We start from the raw sequence: 16,013 nt of genomic DNA, 5'->3' as shown, positions 1-16,013 counted from the left end.
TCCCTACACAGGCATTGGGTCAACCACAACACCCCCCACATGCAATGGGGCAACCCCCCCCGCACACACAAGAGAATCCCCCCCGAGTGCCCACCCTGGTAGTGCCATTGGGCAGTGCCAGCTTTGCAGTGCCAGCAGGCAGTGCCATGAAACAGTGCTGGGCTGGCAGTGTTAGTGGGCAGTGCCAGGTTTGCTGCACCAGTGCGCAATGCCATGGGACAATGCTAGGTTGGCAGTGCCAGTGGACAGTGCCCAGTTGGCAGTGCCAGGAGGCAGTTTCAGGGTACTTCCCGGGCATGTCCCTAAATCCCCCCAGGGTCTATAATTATCTTTGCGCCACCAGAAGTTTCCCCTCACTGCTTCAATTTTAAAAATACCTGTTATAAACCTTGTCAATGGCGAGGTATGAATATTCAGTGAGGAGGAAACATTTTGCCGGGATGCCCTTGAATTATATTTAAATTATTACAACCTGTAGAAAACTCCTTACATCACCGACAAATGGGAAAAGGAAAAATCAGAAAATGAGATCTCACTGGTGAGAATCCCGTTTTCCGAATCGTGCGGCATTTTGCGTCACTGTTTGCACTCATGGCAAATGTGGGCGTAATATTCCCCCTTATGTTGGATGCCAAAGCCAAGGAATGCAGAAGGCCTAGGGGGTATAAAAATGCAGGGTTGAAATTAAAAAGGCAAAAGCAAAGGAGGTACAAAAAGATATTTGCAAGTAAAATCAAGGAAAACCCAAGATGTTTTATAAATAGATAAAAAGCAAAGGAATAACTAAAGAAAGACTAAGGCCAATAAGAGGATGACAAGCTAACTTGTGTGTGGATTCAGAGTTGAAGAGCATTATTTAATTAAGTACTTTGAGTATTTATAAAGTGAAACTGCTGAGACACAGCTTTATTTTAAAATTTATTATTTCATCTGACATAAGTATCATTGCCCAGGCAATGTTTGTTGCCCATCCTTAACTGTCCTTGATTCTTTTGGCTTGCTAGGCCACATGAGAGGGCAGTTAAGAGTCATCCACATTGTTGTGGGTTTGAGTCACATGGATTTGACTTTTTAATGCTTATGTTGTATAGCCGCACTCACGGTTCAAGACATCATCCAACTAACTGAATCAACTTGTTTGGAAAAAAATGATAGGGGAAAGATGTCACCGAGAGAACCTTCCTGATAGGAGTTGTGCTTTCATAAACTCTATCAGGATATAAATACAGAATCACAAACTCTTTACAGTACAGAAAGAGGCCATTCAGCCCATCGAGTCTGCACTGACTCTCTGAAAGAGCAATTCTGCCTAACCCACTCCCCTGTCTTTTCGCCGTAATCTTGCACATTCTTTCTTTTCAGATTGCAATCTAATTTCCTTTTGAATACCTCGATCGAACCTACCCCCATCACCCACTCAGGAAGTTTGTTCCAGAATCCAACCACCCTCTGGGTGAAATCATTTTTCCTCACATCACTTTTACTCCTTTTGCCAATTATTTTGAACCTGTGCCCTCTAGTTCTTGTTGCTCTCTTAAGTGGGAACAGGTTTTCACTATTTACCTTGTACATATCCCTCAGGATCTTGAATACCTCCATCAACTCTCCTATCAGCCTTCTTTTCTCCCAAGTAAAACTGTCCCAACCTCCCCAATCTATCCTCATAGCTCCTGTACTTTATCCCTGGAATCATTCTTTTGAATCTCCTCTGAACTCTTTCTATTGCTGTCACATCCTTCCTCAAGTATGGCTCCCGGGATTGGATGCAGTACTCCAGCTGAGGCCTAATTAGTGTTTTATAGAAATTTGACATGGCCCTCTTACTCTTGTGCTCAATGCCACCATTAATAAAACCTAGGATGCTGTAATGACTCAGGAAGCCCGACTGGAAAGGAATATAGTTTATTTACAGAATGCAAAGTAAAACCATTATCGTGGTGTACACACATTAGTCCCTGCCTGGGACTGCAGTTCAACAGGCCCAGTCCTGGGCCTGCCTTATAAAATGCTCAGGTAATGAGTTCCAGCTGAGCAGGCCACTGCTTGTTACCAGGAGAACTCATACTCAATGATCCCCACAGGAAGATCAATTAGTGATTCCTCATGGGGCTTATCACAGATACCATATGTTTTATTAACTGTCTCTCGACATGCCCTGCCATCTTCAATGACTTATGTTCATATACACTGAGGTCCCTTTGTTCCTGCACCTCCTTAATATCTTCTCCCTTTATTGATATTGTCTGTTCAAATTCCTCCAGCCAAATCACCTCACACTTCTCTGCATTGAACTTCATCTGCCATGTGTCTACCCAATCCACCAATGTGTCATATCCTTTTGAAGTTCAAGATTATTCACATCACAGTTGACAATGTTTCCAATCTTTGTATTGTCTGCAAATTTTGAAATCATGCCCTAAACATCACAGTCTAGGTCATTAATATATATTAGGAGGAGCAAGGGTCCCAACACTGACCCCTAAGGAACTCCACTACAAACCTCACTCTAATCTGAAACACAAACAATGGAAGATGGCATTGGAGTGTGGCACCTTCTTGTGAGCTGTACCCAGCATACCATCTAATTCTCTTCCCTGCCTCCATCAGACTTTTGAATGGACCTACCTTTTATTAAATTGATCTTTCTCCACACGCTAGCTGTGACTGTAACCCTATATTCTGTGCCCTCTCCTTTCCTTCTCCCCTATGTACTCTATGAATGCTTTGTCTGTATAGCGCACAAATAACAATATTTTTCACTGTATACCAATACATGTGACCAATAATAAATTAAATCAAATCAAATCAAAAATCAAAAACCACTCATCATTATTCTCTCTTTCCTCTGATTCAGGCAAGTTCTTAGCCGAGTGCCTACTTTCTCTTTAATTCCATGAGCTGGAATATTGCTCACAAGTCTGTCGTGTGGCACTGTATGTGTGGCCTTTTGAAAACCCCGATAGACCACATCAGCAGCAGTGCCCTTATCAACCTTTGTTATCTCCTCCAAAATCTCCAGCAAGTTACATAAACATGATTTTCTCTTAATGAACCAAAATTGGCTTTCCATATTTATCCTGCACCTGTCTACGTGATTCTTGGATTGTCCTAAAGAATAGTTTCCAAATATTTCCCTACCACTGAAATCAAACTGACTGGTCTGTAGTTGCTGGCTTTATTCTTACACCCCTTTTTGAACAAGGGTGTAACATTCACAATTCTCCAGTCCTCCGGCACCACCCCTGTGTCAGAGGAAGACTAAAATTTTATCACCAGTGTCTCCTGAAATTTCCACTCTCGCTCCCCTCAGTATCCTTGGATACATTTCATTCGGTCCTGATACCTTATCAATTTTGAAGATAGCCTTTCTAACACCTTCTTCCTCTCAACTGTCAATTCTTCTAGTGCACCAGTTACCTCCTCTCTCACCTCAGCCTGGGTAATGTCTTCTTCCTAAAAAGAGATACAAACTACTCATTTCATACCTTCACTATTTCTCTTGTCTCCACATGCAAGTCCCCTTTTTATTCTGAATCGGCCCTATTCTGTCTTTTACAACTCTTATGATTTACATGTTTATAGAAGGCCATGCAATTTCCTTTTATGTCACCTGCCAGTCTCTTTTCATTGTTCAGCCGCCATCTTTTCCACTAACATTTGATTCTAACTCACTCGATTCAGATGCATCCTCACCCCATCGAAGTTGGTTTTCCCCCAATTAATTATTCCTGCTCTGGATTGTTCCTTGTCCTTTTCCATGGCCAACTTGAACCTTATGAAATAATGGTCACTGTTTCCTAAATACTCTCCCATTGATGTTTGATCCACGTGGGCCAACTCATTCCCCAGAACCAGATCCAACTGTGCCTTCCATCTCAACTACATCCCTTTCTACTCATTGGCGGTTTAAATACGACACCGAACAATGTTATTGCACTTTTCTTATTCCTTACCTCTTGCCAGAGAGATTCCATCCTTGACCCCACTGGAACATCCTCTCTCATTGTAATACAACCTTTAATCAATACTGCCACTCCCACCACTTTTCTTCTTTTCCTATCCTTTCTGAATATCTTTTACCCAGGAATACTTACCGCCCCAGTCCTCCCTTCTTTGAGCCAGGTCTCTGAAATAGCACTAATATCAAAGTTCTGTTTGTCAACCTGTAGTTCCCCAATCTGACTAACTATACCCCATGCATTCACATACATGCACACTAATTCTGATTTAGGCTTTTTAACTTTCCCCCTTACTCTGACCCCATCTGATGACTTACTATAATAGCCTACACTAGTTCTATCAAACTCTCCAAGTATTCTATTTACCTTGCTACTATGCCCCAATATATCCTCCTTATCAATTAACACTTTTCTACGTCTCAGCATGGGTTTTTCGCCTCTCCTCCCCTCGGAACTTGGCCTCAGGTTATAAATCCCCCTGCCAATTTAGTTTAAACCCTCCCAACAGCAATAGCAAACCTCCCCATGAGGACATCAGTTCCAGTTCTGTTAAGGTGTAAACTGTCCTTCTTGTACAGGCTCCACCTGCACCAGAACTGGTCCCAATGCCTCACAGCACCTCTCCTGGCCTCACATTAAGTCTGGACAATAACAATTAGAAGGTTAATTCCATTATTGAGGGTGTCGGAATAAGACATGGTGGCACGGTGGCACAGTGGTTAGCACTACTGCCTCACAGCGCCAGGGACTGGGTTCAATTCCCGGCTTGGGTCACTGTCTGTGAGGAGTTTGCACATTCTCCCTGTGTCTGCGTGGGTTTCCTCTGGGTGCTCTGGTTTCCTCCTACAGTTTGAAAGACATGCTGGTTAGGTGCATTGGCCTTGCTAAATTGCCCTTCAGTGTACCTGAATAGATGCCAGAGTGTGGTGGCTAAGTGATTTTCACAGTTACTTCATTGCAGTGTTAATGTAAGCCTACTTGTGACTAGTAAATAAGAAACTTTAAACTTTCATAAAACTTTAATAAACTTAAAGATACTGCAACTAATTTATTCTATTTTCATAGAATCATAGAATCCCTACAGTGCGGAAGGAGGCCATTCAGCCCATCGAGCCTGCACCAGAAGGAGGCCATCTAGCCCATCCGAGCCTGCACCGACAACAATCCCACCCGGGCCCCAAGCCCCATTTTGCACTAACTTGACATCTGACTGGATAGTGATCAACAAATCCTGACTGCACTTTTCTGTGGTTAATAAGCAGAATATTAAGTGGTTGTGGCACTCGGGAGCTGTGAGGGGGTTTTTAGTATGGTTAAAATTTTTCCTCAAAAAAATCTTCCACATTTAACGTCAGGTGTAGGTAGAAAACGAAAAATGGGAAATCACCATCGTGGAAGATTCCCAGGCTGGAAAGCCCCGCTTTACGCCTTTAAATATGAGGGAAGGAGTGGCTGATAGCAGTAACGACCTGAACTGCTTCCTGAAGGAGAGCTCAGTACAGGTACAGGAGACAGCAACAAGCAGCCAAGAGCAACTGCAGAGGTGAGTGTCTCGCTGAAATGTACCATGTGACACCAAAAGATTTATTGAAAATGTTGGATTTCAGAATACTATTGAATGTGATTAACCGGTTATTGCGTCAGATATCAATTGCAGTGAAGAAAGGGATACATTCAAATGACAGTAATAATGACTGTTTCTGCCGTCTTATTCACCAGCTGGGTTTGAAGAAATATAACGCCTTATCAAAATCTTTTTCAAGAATCGAGCGGCGTATGGCTCCAAACAGAAAGTTGGGCAGCTATGCGCACTTTAAAGGAATGAAGTGTGTTTTATAATGGGGTAAAGTAGCTGATGGTGTTTCAGCATTGGGGCCAGTTTTACTGGAGTTTCTCCATCGCAAAACTATTGGTTAAACTTGAGTTTAACTGTGGCTGTTCCGAATCTGGATGCTGACGAGCAGACTGAGCCGAAGCACCTTTCCAAGGCAGCAGTCACACAGGCTGCAAATCCAGAGTCGGGAACCAAGTGGATTTTAGAGTGAGACTCCCTCCTCCCGGAAATCCTAATCCTCTTGGTTAAATTGAATCCGGATTCAGGATTAGCATGACAAATTGGAAATGGAGGAGCAGGGCGAAAGGGTTGGAGTTGTGTTATAAATGCATTAAGGGACGGCTTGCTGACATTGTCAAGTGGGACTAGAAAGATTCGCTCGGAAAGCTGAGAAGGGTGGCGACCCTCAGTCTGCCCAGTGAGAGAACAACTGGCATCAAACCATAACTCGACCTTTGCAGTTTGTGAATATCACTGGCTTCTCTAATGTTCGTGAACCGGCTAACCAGGAAGCCTGTTCTTCAGTAGCACACTGTCATTTGCTGGCATTCTTGCACTGGTAGGCGGAGTATTTGAACATATTTTCAGTTCTTTCTCAACCAGTGTGTTATTTTTATGTCTCATGTTGCTGATGCACTGATCTATTTCTTCTCCAGATTGTTCGGTTCTGATTCTTATGCTGACATTTAAAATGGCTAAAAAAGGTAAATGTTTTATATTATGAAAATAATACATTGCTAAATATGTATTATTTAGGCTCCGGCTATATATAATCAGGTTACTTAGCTTAAATTGTGGTTGAAGATTGAAGTTCTGACTAGCTGTAGTGGTATGGGAAGACACTTTCACTCTGTTAGTTACTGGTAGCAAAAAATGGAATGAATTGAAGTCAGAAGTGTCTTTTACAATTTCCAAATTCTTTCTTTATAAAAAAGAAATTTGATGACTTCCCATGATGAAAAGGTTTGACGGTTGTGAGCAAGGATAAAAATCTAGATGACAAAGTTATTTGTAATCATTCATTAAGATCATGGATTATTCATTAAGATCATTCTGTTAAGATCATGGAGATGCAACCTGTAAAGTGCAACTGGTCTTTAATTGTGGAAGTTGCAACATTATATTGTAGCCATAAGGGACTCCAACTTCGAAGTCTTGCTTGATTGCTTTCAGAAAATTAAAGTGCTTGGTTTTTTTTCTTGCTGTGGCCTGATTCTGAGTAAAAGTAACGGGAATGCGAGAACCAGAAATGATACCCAAGTTGCTGAAAATGTTTTGTCGCTGGCTTTAAAGCTGTCACTTGTTCTGTTCATGTTCAGTATATTTTTGGTTATTTGTTACACTATTTATTTTTGGTTATCTGATAAAATAGGGATATTTGATACCACTATTTATTTATGCTGTATGTATTTTTTGTTAAATAGGCGGCCGCCTGTCTGCAGTGTTTTACGTTGAACCGGAGGACAATCAAAATGGAATCACTGGGAATGACATTTGTTTTGAAGGATATCTCACAAAGTCGCCACCAAACAGTCGGTTGGGAATACAAGTATGTTCAATACATTCGTTGCAATGTTCCTTTTGGCGAGAGCAGAAACCTTTGTTCCACTCTCAGAAATACTGCTGCTGCAGTTTTCTGTAAAACGGCAGTCAAAGCAAAACTGCAACATGGGGAGCAATTTGTACCAACTCTTGTGACATTTAACAATTGTCTGCAGAAATATCTTACACATAGGCATTCCCGCCCCCCCCCAAAAAAAACAATGAGCATCAATTGTTAGTAAAATTCCTTTCTTGTTTTCAAATGAATGAACTTGGAATTTAGAAAGTAGTTTTTTTTTAAATGAAGGCATGTTCTATTATGACGATGGACAGATTGCATTGCCAAATTATGTTTAATAGTCTCAGTTAGTATACCCAGAATATGTTGATCATAAATGGACTTTCCTTTAACAGAAATAATATTGATATATTATAGACACATTACCACATATAATTAACTTGAATGCAAACATGTCACACACAAATAACTGCAGTGTCGTTCTAGCTACCTAGAATGATACTGCAGTTATTTACACTTTATCACAAATTGGTAAAATTCTCATGTCAAATTATATCTTGTCGTTTTGCTTTCGTGAGCTAGCCCTGATAACAGAGGGAAAATAAAATGGACCTGAATTACTAAAAGAGTATTTCAGTTGATCTTCATATTGTCACTTACTGCAGTTTCACTGTAAAAAAAAAAAAGATTTTATCTCAGTAAAGTGTAAAAGTACTAGACAAAATCATGTAACCGTATAAGATTAATTTAAAATATTTTCATTTAAAATTTGCACAATTGCCAACATTTTAGTGAGGTTTTCGCCTCTCCCTGGAGATCACATGGTCTGGAATGGGGGGGTGGGGGTGAGTTAATAGGTTGTGATGAACAAAGCATCGTAGCTGTGAGGGACAGCTCGGTGGATAGGATATTGGTATGTAGATAGGCTGGAAAATTGGGCGGGGATCCTGGATTCAGGATTCAATCCTGGACCGGGGAGCGGCGCGGGCTTGGAGGGCCGAAGGGCCTGTTCCTGTGCTGTATTGTTCTTTGTTCTTTGTTCTTTGTTTAAAAGTTCTGCAGATGCTTATGAACATAAATGTGATAGACACAGTGCCATTGACAAAGTGAACATAGGTTTAGGCTTTGAGTTTATTTTTGAAGATGGCTTGACATTGTTGTGAATAATCTTTTTCTGTTTTTTAGTCATCGTGGAAAAAAAGATACTTTGTGTTGACAGAAAAGAATAGTGAGCACACCTTGAATTACTTCAAGTATCGAGAAGATAGTAGAAAATCACCTCCACTTGGAAAGATACTCATCAAAGGGTAATTATTTATTATTATTAATCAATGTGTAATTCCATTTTATTCCTTTACATGCAATGAGGTTTGCCAGTTGTGTTGTACAGTGTTCACAGATGATTTATTTATGTGCCAGATTCTTGGAAAAAAAATCTCTCAGATTATATTCAGTTCATATTTGCCCATTCTTGACAGATATATTTGACAGTTTAAACTACTATTGTTAAAAAAGGTCAACTCTTCGAAGAGACATTGAGTTGATTTTTGGTAGGAATTTCTCCACTAACAATCTGACATATCTGCTATTTTTCTAATCTACATACAAATTTACACTGCAAGAGACATTATATAGATCTGATCCTCCCATCAGTTGTAGATTCCCACCTCTCTTTCTACTTACACTTACAACATTTAATGTCTCTGATTCTTGACAGCTGCTCTTGCATTTGCCTTGTGACTTTCTATATATAATACTAAAAGCAGATGAAGTACAAGTTAGAGATGTCTAAATGTAGTAAGAATATCCTTCAATTTCATTCCCATCAGTTTTTAACAGAATTATATCTTTCTCGATTTTAACTATAATGTCTTACAAATGTAAGGTTTTCTAAGACTGTTACATTTTGGGACTCTGTTTTAATTTAGGAGTGTCATGTGACCCAGTCTTAATTCTTGTGACTGCAAACCTGAGTGGTTCGATTCTTAAAGATTAAAACGGGGAGCAGGTGCAGTTGCTTTACTGGAAAGCAAGTGAAAGGTGTTCAACTTGTAGAAAATGGCAGTATCTGTGTTGACAGTAGATAGACTGCTAGTTTCCAAAGTCCTAGAGAGACATTAAGAATGTTAGGTTGTGAATGGTTATACTTGAAACTGAATTCTTAATTCCAAGGTAAACTGAAATTGGGAGTTAAAGGATAGCTAATCAGCATTTCTACCTGGATCCAAGATCCACATGGTTCACATTGCCAAGTAGATGGGCTTTGAGAGGAGGGGGATGAATAAGAAGCTATTGTAGGAACAGATTACAAGATTCGCCTAAAACATATCCCTGAATTTCATAAACGGATCAGTCTACCAAGATCTGAAAAACCAAGAAGGGCAGCAGATTGGGTTAGCAAGACTCTACGGTTCACTGTGCTGGTCTACAGTTAGGTGATTGTGCTTGGGTTAAAAATGCCACATTTGTGAGGATTTAAAACAAATCTGGAAGATTTGCCTAACTTGAGCTGGAGGAAGAATTTTCAGGAAAACCCTCAGCATGAAAGATAGTTTTGGAGTTAAGAGTTACCAGGCTCATCAATAACTCATCAGTTTGAATGATTAATATTTGTTTTCTCAAAGAATCTATGACCGGAACTCTACCACTTCGCCCGCCATAGAATTGGAGCAGGCGAGGTTCCGACAGCAGAGATCTCCGTTGACCTCAGGCAGGAATTTCTGGTCTCGCTCGAGCGAAGCTGCAAAATCCCGCCCTATAAATAGGGGATAGCTGGTACACTGGGTTGAGTGGGGGGAGAGCAATAAAGAACAGCCCTGTGTACTGGTTTTGGCTTCACGAATCAGTGTGGATCCCAGAGTGTCACTCCAACAGCATTCAAGATGTATGTTTGATGCTTCAGTTTGTTGTATCACGATTTTAAAAATCTGAAATTGTACAATTTCAAAGTGTAGTTGGGGTTCCAGCTAGCCTAATATTTGTTTCTCTTTGTTTAAAAAGAACTACAAAGATATGCAGCACACCAGGCAACCATGAAAAATGGAACTTAATTCAGAAAATGTTTAAATGCACCTCCGATTCTGTCCTTTTGCTGAAGACAGAAGAAAGGGATTACTTTTTTATTGGAGACATGTAAGTATGAAGAACTAAATTGTTTATGGTAAAAAATTTTAAGAATCAATAAATGCCGAATGTGTTTAAAGTATTTGAAGAAGAATTCACAGTACATCGAAACACCCTAACGATTACTATCTTGGTGGAAAGAAATCTCACCTTATCTTTGGCCTTTACCAATCGAGCAATGTCTTGATCATTTCCCTCTTTTATTGGATTGATCTCAATATGATATTGAAAGCAGGTACAATGTATGTTGGAGGTGTCTAGACACAGTTGCCAGAATTTCACCGTCCTGCCTGCCATGGGAATCCGAGCCGGCGAGGAGTGGACCATGGAAAGATCCGTTGACCTCGGGCGGGATTTTCCGGTTTCGAGGCAAGTGAGGCCGGAAAATCCCACCCAGTAAGAATGTCTTCAACTTCTTGCTATCCTTTCTTTAATACAATGTTTGGAAAGATTTAGTGCTATGCTCACCACCAACTAATTCTGAGTCAGAATAAAGCCACATATTTGATCTGAAATCACCATGATATAGAAATATAACAGAAAATGTCCATTTTAAACAATGGATATCACCTGTTATGGTCATACTTCTATGAAATTGATCTTAGTAAGAAGTCTCTCAACACCAGGTTTATTTGGTAGCAAATAACCATTTGTTTAGTGCTACCAAATAAACCTGTTGGACTTTAACCTGGTGTTGTGAGACTTCTTACTGTGTTTATCCCAGTCCAACGCCAGCATCTCCACATCAAACTGATCTTAAGCAGGAACTTTTTTTTTAAACAGTTTGCATTGTTTGCAAATAACTTTTAAATATCTGCATAATTCCTGTTCAAATAAAATGTTAGAAGGCAAAGTTTTTTTTAAAGCTGCTTTGTCGAGATCATTTTGTTTCTCTTTTATTTCTCTTGCAATGTTATCCTTTTTTTTCTGCTGTTCTTGCGTTTCTACAATCTAGACTCTGGTGAATGTCTTAAATATGATTGATACAAAAATATCAGTCCTAGACGGCCAAATTCCAGGTCCACTCAGACATAAGGCAGAATCTTGAGCCCGCATTTGCCGTCCTTGGGATCGCCAGCGAGAAAGCGGCTTCCGATTTTTGCCGCCCCTCGCCAGGGACGTAATCTGGTTCATGCCCACAATGGGTGTGAACCTGATTTAAATACATTTAAATATATTAAACCCACCCCCTCCTCCCCCTCACACTGTACATTGACACCATGCCGATGTGTTATCACATCAGTGCAGTTTATAACAGGTTCACCTGGACATGAACCTGTCGTGGGGACCTCCCCAGGGACATAAAGGTAAGTATAGACCCCCGGGGAGAGGGATAAGGCTGGGAGGTGGAGTGACGTGAGTGCCGGCTCAGACAAGCTGGTTGCTCACCAGAGACAACACTCTGCTACATTTTGGTAAGATTCCACCCCCCCCCCCCTCAAAATATTACCCTCCAACATCTTTTTGCATAGAGACACCACAGTTTCCACTCGGCATTTCTTATTTCAATGAACCTAGAGGACCCCGGAGTCATGTCATCATCTGTTCTGAATGCCCAATGGAGGCATTAATGATTGGCCCACAAAACCTTGGTTCCTCTACCTTCATGGAGGGGAAAGCCTTCCAGGTTTCCTATACCGGCTAAAATGCTGATTGTATGGAACCTTACACAAGACATGATAAGCCTAGGCTGGGCTATGTTTGGTTTCGGGAGTCAATCAAGACTCCTACATGGAAAATTCATGGTATGCAGGAGTGAACGTTGCAACTAGCCAGAACAGGAAGCCTCTGAGCGCAGGAAGAGACTAAAGAAAATAAAATTAGTTTTGGCAAAGGCAGCTTCATTCCAAGACAGAAAATGTTGGTTTTTCTCAGAGAAACTGTTCATCTGTCTATTGCTTTTGGGCTGAAATTAGCCCTTTTCTGCAATAGCTACCAAGGGCAGGATTTTCCAGCCACGCTCGCACTGAAACCAGAAAATCCCACCCTAGGTCAAATAATTCCTGCTTAAGATCAGTTTCACAGAAGTATGACTATAACAGGTGATATCCATTGTTTAAAATGGACATTTTCTATTATATTTTTATATCATGGTGATTTCAGATCAACCATGTGGCTTTATTCTGATTCTGAATTAGTTTGTGGTGAGCATAGCACTAAATCTTTCCAAACATTGTATTAAAAAAAGAATAGCAAGAAGTTGAAGAAATTCCTACTGGATGGGATTTTCCGGCCTCACTTGCCTCGAAACCGGAAAATCCCGCCTGAGGTCAATGGACCTTTCCATGGTCCGCCCTTTGCCCGCTCCGATTCCCATGGCGAGCAGGTCTGTAAAAGTTGCCCCAAAGACTATCTTATCACAAGATTGTATTGTAGAAATGACCTCTGCAAACACTTTATCTCATCCATCCGACATTGCAGCTGTAGCAAAATATGTGCATTCATCTGAAAATAGTCAGAAGGTCACAAAATCTCTGTCAGTTCACAGCTAATGGGTATACCATTGAAGAAAGGAAGCATTGACATTAAATAGAGTGATGATATTGCCTCCTTGTCTGAGAGTGTTTTTAATTGTGCTGTTCCTTCCACAGCGAGCCTATGCTATTATGGAATGACGTAATTGAAAAGATACTCCAGGTGAAGACGACGCCACAGTCTGAGGAACAAACCGAGGTAGTGAAATATATTGACATTGTTGAACATTCACAATTATCTTGTAATCTGTGCAAAACAAAAATGCAGCCCTAACTTTAAATTGCACCCTCACATTTTAGGAAAAGGAACAAACTTCCAGTACGAGTTTCAGTTTTATCTACAGTTTAAATTTTGTTTTCCCTCTTCCAACTAAAAAATGGTAGTAATTTCCCTGAGCCACTTTAATTGGTGGCATAGTGGTTAGCACTGCTGCCTCACAGTGCCAGGGACCCGGGTTCGATTGCCAGCTTGGGTCACTGTTTGTCTGTGCGGAGTCTGCACATTATCCCCATGTCTGCATGGGTTTCCTCTAGGTCCTCTGGTTTCCTCCCACAGTCTGAAAGACGTGTTGGTTAGATGCATGGCCATGCTAAATACTCCCTCGGTGTACGCAAACAGGCGCCAGAGTGTGGTGACTAGGCGATTTTCACAGTAACTTCATTGCAGTGTTAATGTAAGCCTACTTGTGACACTAATAAATAAACTAAAATTTAGCAATTTAATTTTCCTCTAAGGCTAACAAATTATAAATCGATTATATTTAAAGTTGATATGAAATCGGCCATTTGTCTAATGTTTATAGTGAACCTATAGAGGGTTACAGAAAAACATTTAATCATCCACAAGATGTTATTACATTCCACATGATAAGAAAACATTTTTGAGGTTCTCATTTCCAGTCACTGGAATGCATGTGCAGCCATCATTTCCTGCTTTACTTTTCATTCCCCACTTTGTAAATACTAATAAGCAGGTCAGGCAGCATCCGTGGAGAGAGAAACAGAGTAAACATTTCAGCCAATAACCTGAAATATAATGTGAAACCAACACATTTTTCATGTTTGACCTAACCTTGATCCTGTACTTCTTGTCTGCAGGGTAGTTTTGGAAAACCTTCTTCTCGAAACCAGTCTGATCCAATTTATGCTTCAATTTCAGAAGTAGTGGAGGTAACACAATCTGTTTATATATTTGGGGTGGCAGGGTGGCACAGTGGTTAACACTGCTGCCTCACAGCGCCAGGGACCTGGGTTCGATTCCCAGCTTGGGCCACTGTCTGTGTGAAGTCTGCACGTTCTCCCCATGTCTACGTGGGTTTCCTCCGGGTGCTCCGGTTTCCTCCCACAGTCTGAAAGATGAGCTGGTTAGGTGCATTGACCCAAACAGGTGCTGGAGTGTAGCAACTAGGGGAATTTCACAGTAACTTCATTACAGTGTTAATGTAAGCCTTACTTGTGACTAATAAATAAACTTTAACTTTTAAGAAGTGTTTTATGCAGTGATAACTTATTTTACTCAAGGGAAAGGACATAGAAGAAAGGGACAACAATTTTTTTTATTATTCATTCATTGGATGTGGGCATCACTGGCTGGGCCAACATTTATTGCCCACCTAAATTTCCCTTCAACGGAGCGGTTTGCCAGGTCATTTGAGAGGGTATTTATGAGCCAACCACATTGCTGCAGATCTGGAGTCTGGTACAGGGTAGATCATGTAAGCATGGCAAATTTCCTTCCCTGAAGGACATCAGTGAACCAGATGGATTTCTACGACAAAGAACAAAGAAAATTACAGCACAGGAACAGGCCCTTCGGCCCTCCAAGCCTGCACCGACATGCTGCCTGACTTAACTAAAACCCCCTACACTTCCGGGGACCATATCCCTCTATTCCCATCTCATTCATGTACTTGTCAAGACGCCCCTTAAAAGTCACGACCGTATCCACTTCCACTACCTCCCCCGGCAATGAGTTCCAGGCACCCACCACGCTCTGTGTAAAAAAAAAAAAACCTGCCTCGTACATCTCTTTTAAAACTTGCCCCTCGCACTTAAACCTATGCCCCCTAGTAATTGACTCTTCCACCCTGGGAAAAAGCTTCTGACTATCCACTCTGTCCATGCCTCTCATAATCTTGTAGACTTCTATCAGGTCTCCCCTCAACCTCCGTCGCTCCAGTGAGAACAAACCAAGTTCCTCCAACCTCTCCTCATAGCTAATGCCCTCCATACCAGGCAACATCCTGGTAAATATTTTCTGTACCCTCTCCAAAGCCTCCACATCCTTCTGGTAGTGTGGCGACCAGAATTGAACACTATATTCTAAGTGCGGCCTCATTAAGGTTCTATAAAGCGTCAACATGACTTGCCAATTTTTAAACTCAATACCCCGGCCGATGAAGGCAAGCATGCCGTATGCCTTCTTGACTACCTTCTCCACCTGCATTGCCACTTTCAGTGACCTGTGTACCTGTACACCCAGATCCCTTTGCCTATCAATACTCTTAAGGGTTCTGCCATTTACTGTATATTTCCTATCTGTATTAGACCTTCCAAAATGCATTACCTCACATTTGTCCGGATTAAACTCCATCTGCCATCTCTCCACCCAAGTCTCCAACTGATCTATATCCTGCTGTATCCTCTGATGGTCCTCATCGCTATCCGCAAATCCACCAACCTTTGTGTCGTCCGCAAATTTACTAATCAATCCAGTTACATTTTCCTCCAAATCATTTATATATATTACAAACAGCAAAGGTCCCAGCACTGATCCCTGAGGAACACCACTTGTCACAGCCCTCCATTCAGAAATGCACCCTTCCACTTTTACCCTCTGTCTTCTTTGACTGAGCCAGTTTTGTATCCAACAACATCCGATAATTGCCAATGGTTTTGGTTTCATGGTTACCGTTAGATTTTTTAAATTCCAGTGCTTTATTAAATTCAAATTTCACCATCTGTTATGATGGGATTCAAACCCAGGTTCCCAGAGCATTACCCTGAGTCCCTGGATTATTATTCCAGTGACAATACCACTATGCCACTGCCACCCAACATAT

The 16,013-nt window shown here is 41.1% G+C and overlaps 1 protein-coding gene across 1 annotated transcript in view; it reads left to right on the top strand.

Annotated features, from left to right (window-relative positions):
- Positions 1 to 5,460: 5,460 nt before the first annotated feature.
- The window catches only part of LOC144500416 (pleckstrin homology domain-containing family S member 1-like), a 29,806-nt gene continuing 19,253 nt past the window's right edge, over positions 5,461 to 16,013 (top strand). The window contains exons 1-7 of the mRNA XM_078223269.1: positions 5,461 to 5,502; positions 6,450 to 6,497; positions 7,218 to 7,342; positions 8,540 to 8,661; positions 10,355 to 10,486; positions 13,069 to 13,150; positions 14,050 to 14,121. Of these exons, the coding sequence (XP_078079395.1) occupies positions 6,470 to 6,497; positions 7,218 to 7,342; positions 8,540 to 8,661; positions 10,355 to 10,486; positions 13,069 to 13,150; positions 14,050 to 14,121 (561 nt within the window). The 5' untranslated portion in view covers positions 5,461 to 5,502; positions 6,450 to 6,469. The remainder of the gene's footprint in view (positions 5,503 to 6,449; positions 6,498 to 7,217; positions 7,343 to 8,539; positions 8,662 to 10,354; positions 10,487 to 13,068; positions 13,151 to 14,049; positions 14,122 to 16,013) is intronic.

Source organism: Mustelus asterias, chromosome 11, assembly GCF_964213995.1.
Source record: "Mustelus asterias chromosome 11, sMusAst1.hap1.1, whole genome shotgun sequence".
NCBI lineage: Eukaryota > Metazoa > Chordata > Chondrichthyes > Carcharhiniformes > Triakidae > Mustelus > Mustelus asterias.
This window is presented reverse-complemented; position numbering and strand designations above follow the sequence as displayed.